The sequence below is a fragment of the Sinocyclocheilus rhinocerous genome, unplaced genomic scaffold, assembly GCF_001515625.1.
Source record: "Sinocyclocheilus rhinocerous isolate Xijiao unplaced genomic scaffold, SAMN03320098_v1.1 scaffold592, whole genome shotgun sequence".
NCBI lineage: Eukaryota > Metazoa > Chordata > Actinopteri > Cypriniformes > Cyprinidae > Sinocyclocheilus > Sinocyclocheilus rhinocerous.
Window position 1 is genome coordinate 791,447 of NW_015642562.1, and position 12,859 is coordinate 804,305.

General features: G+C 35.2%; 1 protein-coding gene across 1 annotated transcript in view; it reads left to right on the top strand.

Moving 5' to 3' along the window:
- LOC107756227 (fibroblast growth factor 12-like) overlaps positions 1 to 8,512 on the top strand; it is a 15,190-nt gene extending 6,678 nt beyond the window's left edge. Inside the window, exons 3-5 of the mRNA XM_016573267.1 lie at positions 351 to 454; positions 6,089 to 6,287; positions 7,183 to 8,512. Of these exons, the coding sequence (XP_016428753.1) occupies positions 351 to 454; positions 6,089 to 6,287; positions 7,183 to 7,313 (434 nt within the window). The 3' untranslated portion in view covers positions 7,314 to 8,512. The remainder of the gene's footprint in view (positions 1 to 350; positions 455 to 6,088; positions 6,288 to 7,182) is intronic.
- Positions 8,513 to 12,859: the final 4,347 nt, after the last annotated feature.

Genomic DNA, 12,859 nt, shown 5'->3' on the forward strand with positions numbered 1-12,859 from the left:
ATCCATCCATCCATCCATCGTTCTATCGTTCTGTCTATCCATCTATCTATCTATCCATCCATCCATCCATCCATCGTTCTATCGTTCTGTCCATCCATCCATCCATCCATCCATCTGTCCATCTATCTATCTATCCATCTATCCATCCATCCATCCATCATTCTATCGTTCTGTCTATCCATCTATCTATCCATCCATCCATCCATCCATCCATCCCATTCTATCGTTCTGTCCATCCATCCATCCATCCATCCATCTATCCATCCATCCATCCATCATATCTAGGAACTCCTTTAAGTGTCCTGAGCTCAGCATCAGAGCAGTGAGATGTTGGTGTTGGTGTGTTTCAGCTCTGTTTAACCTGATCCCGGTGGGTTTGCGGGTCGTGGCGATGCAGGGCGTGAAGGCCGGACTCTACGTGGCCATGAATGGAGAGGGTTTCCTTTACTCCTCGGTAAGAAAACACTCCTCACATCTGTGCGGGCACAAAACTAAATATCAACCAAAATACTGCATGTCTTTTTATTTTAATTTTTCCCAGGAATTTCAGGAGAAAATTGTGAGACAAAATTGACTCTAGATAGATCAAATCTAGGAACTCCTTTAAGTGTCCTGAGCTCAGCATCAGAGCAGTGAGATGTTGGTGTTGGTGTGTTTCAGCTCTGTTTAACCTGATCCCGGTGGGTTTGCGGGTCGTGGCGATGCAGGGCGTGAAGGCCGGACTCGATTGTGATGTTGTGTGTTTTGGTGTGTTTTTACAGGTTGAAGTGTGTAATATTATGTGTTAATATTGTGTGGTTTCTGTTTTATTGAATTTATTGCAGGTCAGAGCTTCAATACTGTGATTAAAATGATTGAAATTAAAATTTATGCCAACAGCTATTTTCATATGGAGGACCAAACTAGCAAAAATTAAAAAGATAATTCATTCATTCATTCATTAATTCATTTATTCATTAAAGGGGTCATGATCAAGAAAATAAAGAAATAAATGACTCGATAAAATAAATACAATCAATTTTTAATTAAATCAACCAAACTTGCAAGTTTACTTATTTTTCCTTTTTTTTAATTATTTTCTGTATTTATTTGTATTATTTTAAACTAAATTTTTATTCTTTAATTTCTTTTTTATATTTTTTATTTCCATAGTTATTTATTTATATTTATACAATTATTTATTTTTAATTTTTGCAGGTTTTGCCCTCCATATTTACAAGTATGATAAGGTCCTATACCTATACCTAAACTAAAGAATGGTTAGTTATTTGCCTTCTTTTTTAGAAAAGTTGTAGTGATACTTGTGTGGTTTCTTGTGGTTTTGAGCTTTTACGTTTCTGGATGTGTTCAGTGCAGAAAATACAAGTCAAAAGAAGGATTGTACTGAATGTAAAAATGATTTAAAACTAAAGAATGGTTCAAATTTTGCCTTCTTTTTTAGTAGTGATACTTGTGTGGTTTCTTGTGGTGTTGAGCTTTTACGTTTCTGGATGTGTTCAGTGCAGAAAATACAAGTCAAAAGAAGGATTGTAACGCTAGCTTTCTCTCATGTAGTCTAAAACACAACAGCGGGAAGGTTCTGGAAGCGGCAGTCATGTGATGGAGAGAGCGAGTCTCTGCTTCCGTCTACATTCATAATTCACAGACTTGTTCTATTAAAATTTCAAGTGTAGCTCCTGAACTACATTGGTTCATAAAGAGAGCAAGCAGTGTAGTTTTAGACACACACACACACACACACACACACACATGGCCGTCTCTGCTGTCAGTTTGCTGTGAACAGTGTGAAAGGACTTTCAATCTCATGGCAGCACTATGGGCCGCTCTCATGACCCAACTGTAAGTAAAAATGACATTTTCAAATCTCCATTGCAAAACAATTTTAGCACCAGCCAGGCGTGCATGAAAGAAAGGGTGTCTGAATTCAAATAGCTGTCTTTTTACAAAGTTGAGCACTTTTTCTGTTCGTTTATTAAATATTTCAGGTAATTTGATGACGCTTTCAGCAATTAGAGTCTTGTACCCTGAGCTCCATTTAATTTTTTAAAACATATTTAAAGTTGTTCAACAGAATTGTGCAGATTTTATGTCAACATCAGCACAACATAAGGGGAAAAACAGTGAGTTTGTTCATAATAAATTGTGCATAATTGTAAAGTTAGAAATGCAAACTGACCCAAAATCCAGACTGATTCATTTTACAAAGGTCTGCACATTTTCTGTTCATTTATTAAACATTTTAAGTAAATTAGAGTCTTGTGCTCTAAGCTCCATTTCATTTTTTACCATATTTAAATTCGTTTTAAAGAATTTTGCAGATTTTATATCAGCATCAGCACAAAATATTAGAAAAACAATCATATGTAAGTGTGATTTCAAGTTTGTTCATAATAAATCATACTTAATTGTTGAATTGGAAATGCAAACTGACACAAAACCCAGACAGATTCATAATTCAAATAGCTGTTATTTTGCAAAGTCGTGGACATTTTCTCTTTGTCTATTAAATATTTCAGCTAATTTGATGATGTTTTCAGCAATTAGACTCTTGTAGTCTCAGCTCCATTTACCATATTTTTACCATATTTAAATTTGTTCCACAGAATTTTGCTGATTTTATCTCAACATCAGCACAAAATATGGCAAAAAAAACAACAATTATACACAAATGCATTTTCAAGTTTGTTCATAATTGTAATAAATTGTGCTTACTTGTTGAATTGGAAATGCGAATTGACACAAAACCCAGACAGATTCAAAAATCAAATGGCTGTCATTTTACAAAGTTCTGCACATTCTCTGTTAATTTATTAAATATTTAATGTGATTTGATGATGTTTCCAGCAATTAGAGTCTTGTACTCTCAGCTCCATTAAATAAATTTCACAGAATTTTATATCAGCATCAGTACAAAATATAGGGGAAAAAAACAATCATATAAGTGATTTCATTGGAAATGCGAATTGACACAAAACCCAGACAGATTCAAAAATCAAATGGCTGTCATTTTACAAAGTTCTGCACATTCTCTGTTGATTTATTAAATATTTAATGTGATTTGATGATGTTTTCAGCAATTAGAGTCTTGTACTCTCAGCTCCATTAAATTAATTTCACAGAATTTTATATCAGCATCAGTACAAAATATAGGGGGAAAAAACAATCATATGTGATTTCAAGTTTGTTTGATTTAAAACAAGTCATTTTGGAAAATTTGAATGGGAATATATTTCTGAGAAAAGGTCAGCTTCATTGTTGTGCCGTTGCAGCTTGATCTTTGATACATTATGACTCATAGAGACCGAACTTATAGAAAAGCATATCAGTGAAGGTTTATATTTAGTGTTATGTAACATTACACATGTCTGTGTGTCAAGATCAGCTGTTCTGGATGTTGTTCTATCTTTGGGGTGAGAAAGTGTTAATTAACTCAGTTTTAGTGTGATAATGAATGTCTGCCAAAGTGTGACAGTCGATGTGTGTGTGTGTGTGTGTGTGTTTGTGAGTGTTGTAATGCAAGAAATAATTGACAATTGATTGAAAATGAATGTAATAATGGTAATAATTTAGCTGTGCAGCTGTATTAAGTGATGTTTATGAAGGATTCCGCAGTGCTGTGATAAAAGAATATTTATCTGAACTCTTTGTAACTGTGTATTCATATGTATATAAAACTGCTCATTATATGTATTTTGGCAAGGGGTGATATTTGTCTGAAATTGACAAATGAATGCAAGTTTCACAAAATTAAAACTCTCATTTGTCTCAAGTTTCCTACATCTGTTTTGTAAAATTTGTAAATGTATTTTGATTCATATGCATTAAACATTTTTCCTAGATTAACACTCGCATTACCGTTTGATAACATCAAAGTCATTTTCATGTTTTTACTGAATTCATTTTATTTTTAATGAACCTTGATAGTTTTATATTTGTGAATTGCCTTCCATTGATTTGTGAACACACAAATATCCCCCCATAGATTGGCGTTGTTGTAATTTGTGTTTTACTGAGTGTGTTCAGCAGTTTTATTGTCTGGATGTTGTAGATCAGGGTTGTATGTTTGTGTGAGCTTTTCTACCGGTTATTTAGTGGTGACGTTTAATCTGCTAAAGTGCTTTGAGATGCTGAGATGGCAAAGAGCTCACATCTCCCTGTGTGTGTGTGTGTGAGTGTGTGAGCGTGTGTGCGTGTGTGAGTGTGAGAGTTTGTGTGTGTGTGTGAGTGTGTGTGTGTGCGTGTGTTTGTGTGCGTTTGTGTGTGTGTGTTTGTGTGTGTGTGTGTTTGAGTGTGTGTGTGTGTGTAATATACAGTAGGGTTCAAAAGTTTGAGATCACATTAAAAACATGGAAAATGGACAAATATCTGGAAATAAACAAAGTTTTAAAACAGAACCATAGATTGCTGCAGCCATGACGTAAAAACCCCAAAGACTAATTGGTTATGGGTTCTCTTTAGATTTTCCTATGGGTTTTTTATAATAGAGTTTTTCAATTCATTTGTAAAATAAGTCCTCTGATTAACATAACTTGATGGTACTTGGACATTTTGATGTATAATGTAAACTGCACACACTTGAATTTCTAATCACAATTACAGATGCCACAATTACGGAATTGTTTAAAGCGGCAATTAATCGTTCAAAGTCCACTTAAATTATTCTGCATGCTTAAGATGTTTTTTTTTTCTCTACAGGTTATCTTAAAGGTTTTTCCACTGTTTTAATTGTAGTTTTAGTATAACATTATAATACCATTCATATTTTTACTTTTTTAATTTAAAGAAGAGACCAATCCAATGTATAGCTGACATTTGAGGCTTAATATTATAGAAAAGCAATAAAAGCTTTTCAGTTTGTTATTATTATTTTCATCTAAAAATATGGCATGCAGTTGCTTCAAACAATGTTATAAATATCATTCAATGAAAATTGTGATCATCATCGTAATTAAATAAATCACAATTACAATTTCAAGAGAATAATCAACAATTATGATTTTTGTCATAATCTCGCAGCCCTAATATGACATATAATGCCCAATATCAAGAGTGATATTGCTATATATGTTACCAAAATAGAATTTTCACATACGCACATTCTCTGGGTAGATATAAGTTTATGACACATATAAAACCCCTATAGTAAGATTTGTGTTTGTACATATGTAAATACTATCTATACGATGATTTTTTATATGATATTATATGTAGCAACCATATATGTCAACAATATATATTTTATTTATAAATGCAACTTTAACAACACCATGCAGTTTATACAAAAATCTGAACATTTCTAAATGCATGTCTTATCTTTTTTATTTACTTCTTCATTATTAACATTTATTGATGGGTTTTAGGATAAATGTACATGACATATAATGTCCAAAAATGTATTACACTTACATAAACATACATATTTTTGTTCCAATTTTTTACAGCTTTCATATTTGTTTTCACTTAAAATGACTATATACAGTATTTTATAAATGGAATATATGTACATATATTACATATGTTTGTATATATTAATACATATGTGTAAATTATGCTGCATAGCAAAATGTCTAAGTATCTTGAATTTTATATTTAGCAAAAACCTTGTTTTAATCAAGCTCTCTATTACAATGAAAAAAAAAAAAATCTTATCAAATATACCGGTAAGTGATTTTCTTGCTTCCAATGAAGTATAAGACGCAAGTTCTCAAATTAGATGCATTTTTCAGTTTAAAATTTCACTCATATTATGCTGATAATATAATTTGTAGTGAAAAAGATTTATTAAATTCCCAATGCAAAATATAAAAATTTTCCCTGGTGCTCTCAGGTTTTTATACCCCACTGTATGTAATATATACAAAACATTAATTGTGTCAAATGTTTGTGTGTGTGTGTGTGTGTGTGTTCACCTGAGGTGGTTTCTGCTCTGGTTGACGGCCGTCTCCACCCTCTCCACCTGTGCATTTAAAAGACTTTATAAAGAAACTGGGACAAAGACTCTATAAAGACACACACACACACCTGAGAGCTGTAATTGTGTTTTAACATCTCTCTCGATCTCTCTCTGTTTCTGTCTGTCTGTCTGTAGGATATGTTCACAGCGGAGTGTAAGTTTAAGGAGAGTGTGTTTGAGAATTATTATGTGATCTACTCATCCACGGTGTATCGCCAGCATGAGAGCGGACGCGCCTGGTTCCTCGGACTCAATAAAGAAGGAATCATCATGAAGGGAAACCGGGTCAAGAAAACTAAACCGTGCTCACACTTCGTGCCCAGACCTATTGAAGGTGAGGACACACACACACACACACACACACACATACACATACATACACACATACACACACACACACACACACACACATACACATACATATACATACACATATGCACACACACACACACATACATACACACATACACATATACATACACATATACACACACACACACACACACATAAGTAGGGCTGGGTGATGCATGAAATATTTACAGTTTATTCATTTTTATTTTACTAACTATTTTAAGAGTAGACGTGTGTCATGACTTGCTCAATTTAAACGTTTGAAATGTTTGAATAATTTACATGAAATAGTTCTTTCAATCTGTTTGTTTTAATGAATCAGTTCAAAATTCAAACTGAATTCTTTGGTCATTACTCAGAAATGTTTTTTATTTGGCATTTTTTAAATTGCTTTTAGTAAAATATTAAGGCCATGTAGATTAAAATTGTTACCTATAAATAAAGCTTAAATAATATAAAAATTCTTCCTTGTGTTATTTGAGTGAAATAAAGTAGAAATCATAAATGTATTATTTTAACTAGATTTTTACTGTAATTTACTTTTTTTTATATATATTTCAAATCTATTTCACATCATTGGCTATTTGCTTGAAATATAATATATACAGAGAGAGAGAGAGAGAAAATCTTTTTTTTTTATAATATTCTATATAATTTATATGTGTGTGCGTGCGCATAGGTAGAATTTTATAGAAAACACATATTAAAATACATTAAATAAAATTGAATATTTAATATATTATATTAAATAATATATTAATAAAATATATTAAATGTTATTTCAACTACATCACCCAGAACTACACACAAATACAAATGCATATGATCAATTCTTTTGACATATTGTGTATACACACACACACACACACATGTTTGTTTCTGTGAATTGTGGGGACTTTCTACAGACTTTATTGACGAGAAGCAGCGGTCCAGGAAAAACTCAGGAACTCCCACTATGGGCACCAGGAAAGAGTTGAACCAGGACTCTACTGATCATGAAGGCTCATAGCCACACACACACTGACCTGTAAATGTACACACACATACATACACACACACACACACACACACACACACGGTGACCCCTGGAGCTGAATGCTTTCTTACACCTGAACAAACAACAGCAACTTCAGCATCAACAAACATCATCCGAAACAAAAATTAACAAAGTAACATGAAAAAAAAAAAGTATTTAAAAAAGCTGAATTCTTGCCTGTGAAAATATTTTAGGAGTCTCTGAAAATCAGGACATGATTTTACATTTTATGCAAAGTCTGGCAAGAGTCTGTTGGCGTCACATGCTCGTGGAGACGCGTGAGGGTGTTTTCTTTCGGGAGTCTGAGCTTTAAAGCCATGTTCGATGATCACATGTTGATTTATGAATGCCAAAAGCACTTTCACTCACTGCTATACATCGCTCACCTCATTAATATCGAATGTTCTCATCGATTGTGTCCTCCAATCATTGCTCTGTTTTTTTATTCTGGGTGGGAGGGGGAGGGGCTTGTGAATACTGCTCTGTGATTGGCTGGAGGGTTCAGGAATTGCTCTGCTGATAGGCTCTGACTGAAACGGAAGCAGATCTGCTTCATCTCATTCCACTGTATGAATTGTCATACAGTCTCCACTTCTGTAGCATTTTACTTTAAATCCCCCCTTATAATGTTACTCGGCGTTCAACAATGTCATTTTCCACCGTCTGAAACAGGCTTGCTACTGTACCTTTAAGACTTGTATATGTAAATGAACTGTTATGATTGGTGAGCATCAGCATACTGGTGCCGTTTATTGGGGCGGGCCGCTGAATAGGTGTTGATGTGTAAATGTGGGCGGTGATATGTTAATGAGCTTATGGTTATGATGTCATAATCATGATGATTTCTGAGCCAATAATGGCGTAGCGAATGCTACAAACATCCACATCGAACTCTTTTATTTGAAAAGAGCGAGGGAAAAACTTTTTCCCGTGGTGTTTTGAATGTGCTCAAAATCAAGCGGAGGGACAGTAATGTCACAATCTGAGATTTTGCATTCAGTAAACAGAAGCGTCTGCTCTCATTTCACCTTACGCCTGTTTTAAACCGTTCTCTCTGAGAGATCGGGGTTTTTTTATCCTGCCAAAAGCACAGACTGCCCTCGGAGTAACTAAACTGGACTAAACCACTTAAAACCAGAGAATATACTGCCCCAGCTTTCTTTCACTCAGTGTTTTTTTAATTCACTCCTTGTTAAAACGCAGGCTGTGTTCAGAATGGAGTCCTAGCGTACTGCTTACTGCACAGTATATATTCAATACTGCCTAATAGTTTTTAAAAAAAATAGTAGGTGAAACGTTTGCAATGATAAATGCTCCAAACAGTAGTGTACTACATGTTTTTCTCACTATGTTGCATGTCTAATTCAGCAGATGTCTGAAATAAATACGGTTGTTTTGCATGTTTAATCCAATTTTGTGTAAGACATCCTTTAAAATAATGAGGAAAAAGTGTAGTTCATTTTTCGCACTGTAAATAGAAGGTTGAATGCATTGCATTGTGGGATTGTGTTCTACTTGAACTTTGCAAGATTGGCACTGTTATTGAACTAGATTGAATTAGCATCACTAAATAATGACACTGTTGTCTACTGAAATTTGTTTCATAATTGCTGCATTTTGCAACATTAAAGGTCCTTGTACACCTAGTCTGAAATTTTTGCATGCGTTTTTTCGTTTTCGTCATCCTATCCTATCAAAATGCTTGCTATGGATGCGAAAATGCAGAAAATCGAACCTGATCCGAATTTTTTTTATGACGTACTTGAGAGGTGAGGAGCTCCGGTTCGAACGTGAGGTCGTATTTAATTTTTAACATGCGAAAATTTTGGACAAGAATTTCAGGCTCGGTGTGCAAAGACCTTAACACTGTTATTTTCTTGTTTATTACTGTGAAGCGATCTGTATTGTATAAAGCGCTGTATAAATAAGCCACTCAGCTTTAGGTAAATGCCTTAGCTCCTGCCATGCATAAGAACATTTGCATACTATGCACAGTATGCATACTATATACTGCAGAAATAGTGAGGTTAGTATGCTGGGATGACATTCTGGACACAGCCAAGTTCCCTGATATAGCTCAGTATATTTCTGATTGGTTACTGGACTCCAGGTTCCTTCCCCTTTAAATGTGATCGACCTGTTCATTGGTCAGATCGATCAACGTAAAGGCCAATCAGCTGTCAGCTGGGTTTATGAGAAGTCTTCCATTAGTGGAGCTGCACCAGCATCAACCAGGAGGGTCCAACATTAAAGGTCCTTGCACACCTAGTCTGAAATTTTTGCATGCGTTTTTTCGTTTTCGTCATCCTATCCTATCAAAATGCTTGCTATGGATGCAAAAATGCAGAAAATCGAACCTGATCCGAATTTTTTTTATGACGTACTTGAGAGGTGAGGAGCTCCGGTTCGAACGTGAGGTCGTATTTAATTTTTAACATGCGAAAATTTTGGACAAGAATTTCAGGCTCGGTGTGCAAAGACCTTAACACTGTTATTTTCTTGTTTATTACTGTGAAGCGATCTGTATTGTATAAAGCGCTGTATAAATAAGCCACTCAGCTTTAGGTAAATGCCTTAGCTCCTGCCATGCATAAGAACATTTGCATACTATGCACAGTATGCATACTATATACTGCAGAAATAGTGAGGTTAGTATGCTGGGATGACATTCTGGACACAGCCAAGTTCCCTGATATAGCTCAGTATATTTCTGATTGGTTACTGGACTCCAGGTTCCTTCCCCTTTAAATGTGATCGACCTGTTCATTGGTCAGATCGATCAACGTAAAGGCCAATCAGCTGTCAGCTGGGTTTATGAGAAGTCTTCCATTAGTGGAGCTGCACCAGCATCAACCAGGAGGGTCAAAGGTCAGGGTCCCGCTAGCGATACGAGAGAGAAAACAAAAGGTCACGAGCCGTACCACTAAAGATGTCTGCCTGTTTTTCATAGAAGATGTTCTGATTATTGCCATGCTGAAATGATCTTCTGCTGACTTGGGAAGTTCTTTTGTGTTTGCTGATGTTTGCACCTTTATTCTGAACACGTTCATGTTCATTATGTAAAGAGTTCTGAATAAAGCATTAAACCTGCCACAGGAGGAAAATATCATTTAAAAATAATAATAATAATAATAAAAAAGATTAAACTCTGGTCTGGTTTCAGTGTTTCTTCTGCCATCAGCACAAATACACCGTTAGCACAAGATCTGTTACAAATCCTAATCTGCCTTGCTTCTGGCCAAAAGTTACAGAAGGCAAATAAAGTTCAATATTAGGACAGTTTGATATTTTTGTCAGCGTTTACTGCGTTTACAGAGTGTTTCCCTTCTAAATCCATATTCTATGTCATTATCATCATAGTTGCGGTGTGAACTTCCCTTATTCTCATTGAACTAGAACAATTTTTAAAATGTTATCTTTTTATTTGATCATAGTAAAGGCCTGTTCACACCAAGAACAATGACTATAAAGATGACTAACTATATTAGCGTCTACCCCAGCGCAAGATAACATTCTGTTTATTATGTGCGCATGCTGTGTTTTTGTCGTCTGCCTCTCTAAATGCGCGATCTCTTTAAAGCAGGGTGTATTTTTGATTGGTTGTCAATGTTTCCATCCAAAGTTACGAATTAAACCTATGCGCAAAATTGGAATATCGCATAAAACATTTGCGAATAAAGCACCGTTTCCATCCATGTGAGTTGAAGAGAACAAAACCGTCACTTCCTGATTAACTTGCGCTAAATATCACAAAGAAAAAGTTAATTTGCTGCAGTAGGAGAAGGCACTGTATAAAATATTTTTTTGTATACAATAAATTACAGCTTCAGAGCTCGCAGGCGAAACGCGGTCATGTTATCTTATTTTCGGAGTCTGCTGTTTGGGAACAGTTCTTGGAGTTAATTATAGCGAAGCACTTTGACGAGACTTTGCTCAAGCATATTAGAATGACAAAACTAGCATTTCAGATGCTGTGCTATGAGATCAGTCAATTGGTTGGTCCAGTTTTATGTTGTCCCATCGCAAAGTCACATGCCTTTTTTGATGCGCATTAAGGAATTTATTCGGTAGAAATGTTTTTTTTATGCGATGTCCCAAAATGCGCATGAAAATAGGTGGATGGAAACGTGATTTTTTTATCGTTCATCAACTGGAACATCGTTCTTTAAGTTATTCCAAAAATATAGTTTCCCTGCGTCCTTGTCGTTATAGTTGTAGTGTGGACTTCCCTATTCTCGTAGAATTAGAACAGCTCGTGCTGATTCTGATTGGCTGTCAGTATACTGTATGTATCGTTCAACAGCTGTAAAAACAAAACTTTCTGAAAGTGAATCCATTCCAATTCTGTCATCTTGATAGTTGTAGTGTGAACTTTAATTATTCTCATAGAATTTGAAGATAATTACACCGTCGCCGCCAATAGCCTCCTGGGCTACGTTTCCCAAAAGCATCTTAAGCCTGAGTTGATTGTAGCTCCATTGGTTTCAATGGGTCTATGATGTACTTAAGCTCATGATGCTTTTGGGAAACGCAGCCCTGGTTAGTGCGTTGACCCGAGTTCGATTCCCGTCTCGAGGTCCTTTGCCGATCCCGCTCTCCACCCCATGCTTTCCTGTCCTCTCTCTACTGTCCTATCTCAATAAAAGGCATAAGCCCATAAAAATAACTTAAAAAAAGATAATTACACCGATTATTTATATTTGCATTCACATTAGCGCACGATAACGTTCTGTTAAGGGGATAGCTCACCCAAAAATGCAAATTCTGTCATTAATTACTCAGCCTCATGTCGTTCCAAACCCGTAAGACCTTTGTTCATCTTCAGAACACAAATTAAGATATTTTTGATGAAATCCGAGAGCTCTCTGACTCTCCCATAGACAGCAAGGGAACTACCACGATCAAGGCTCAGAAACATAGTAAGGGCATCGTTAAAATAGTTAATGTGACATCAGTGGTTCAACCGTATTTTTACGAAGCTATGAGAATAGTTTTTGTGTGCAAACAAAACAAAAATAGCAACTTTATTCAATAATTCTTCTCCTCCGCGTCACCCTGACGCCATTTTGGAGAGTACCACGATGCATGCGCGTGCTTTCCTCTGAACTTAAACAATGCATGGGCTGCGCCTTGTTTACATGCAGAGGAAAGTCATTATTTTTGTTTTCTTTGCGCACAAAATGTATTCTCGTAACTTTGTAAAATTACGGTTGAACCACTGATGTCACATGGACCATTTTAAGATGTCCTTACTACGCTGTACACATAGCAAGGTTTTTTAAAACAAAAATTATATAATAAATAAAGAGAAAACAGATAGAATAGAAAAAGAATAGAGCAAGCTAGTGTTAGAGGCCTTTTTGTTGCTTTTGTTAATTGTATAATAAATAAAAAGAAAGCAAATGGATAGAATACAAAAAGATTAGAGAAGCTAGTGTTAGTTTTTTCTTTTTTAAAGAAAACAAGCAGTAAATAAATAGAGTGCAAGTCTAAAAGGGACAAGTTTTTTTTTTTTTTTA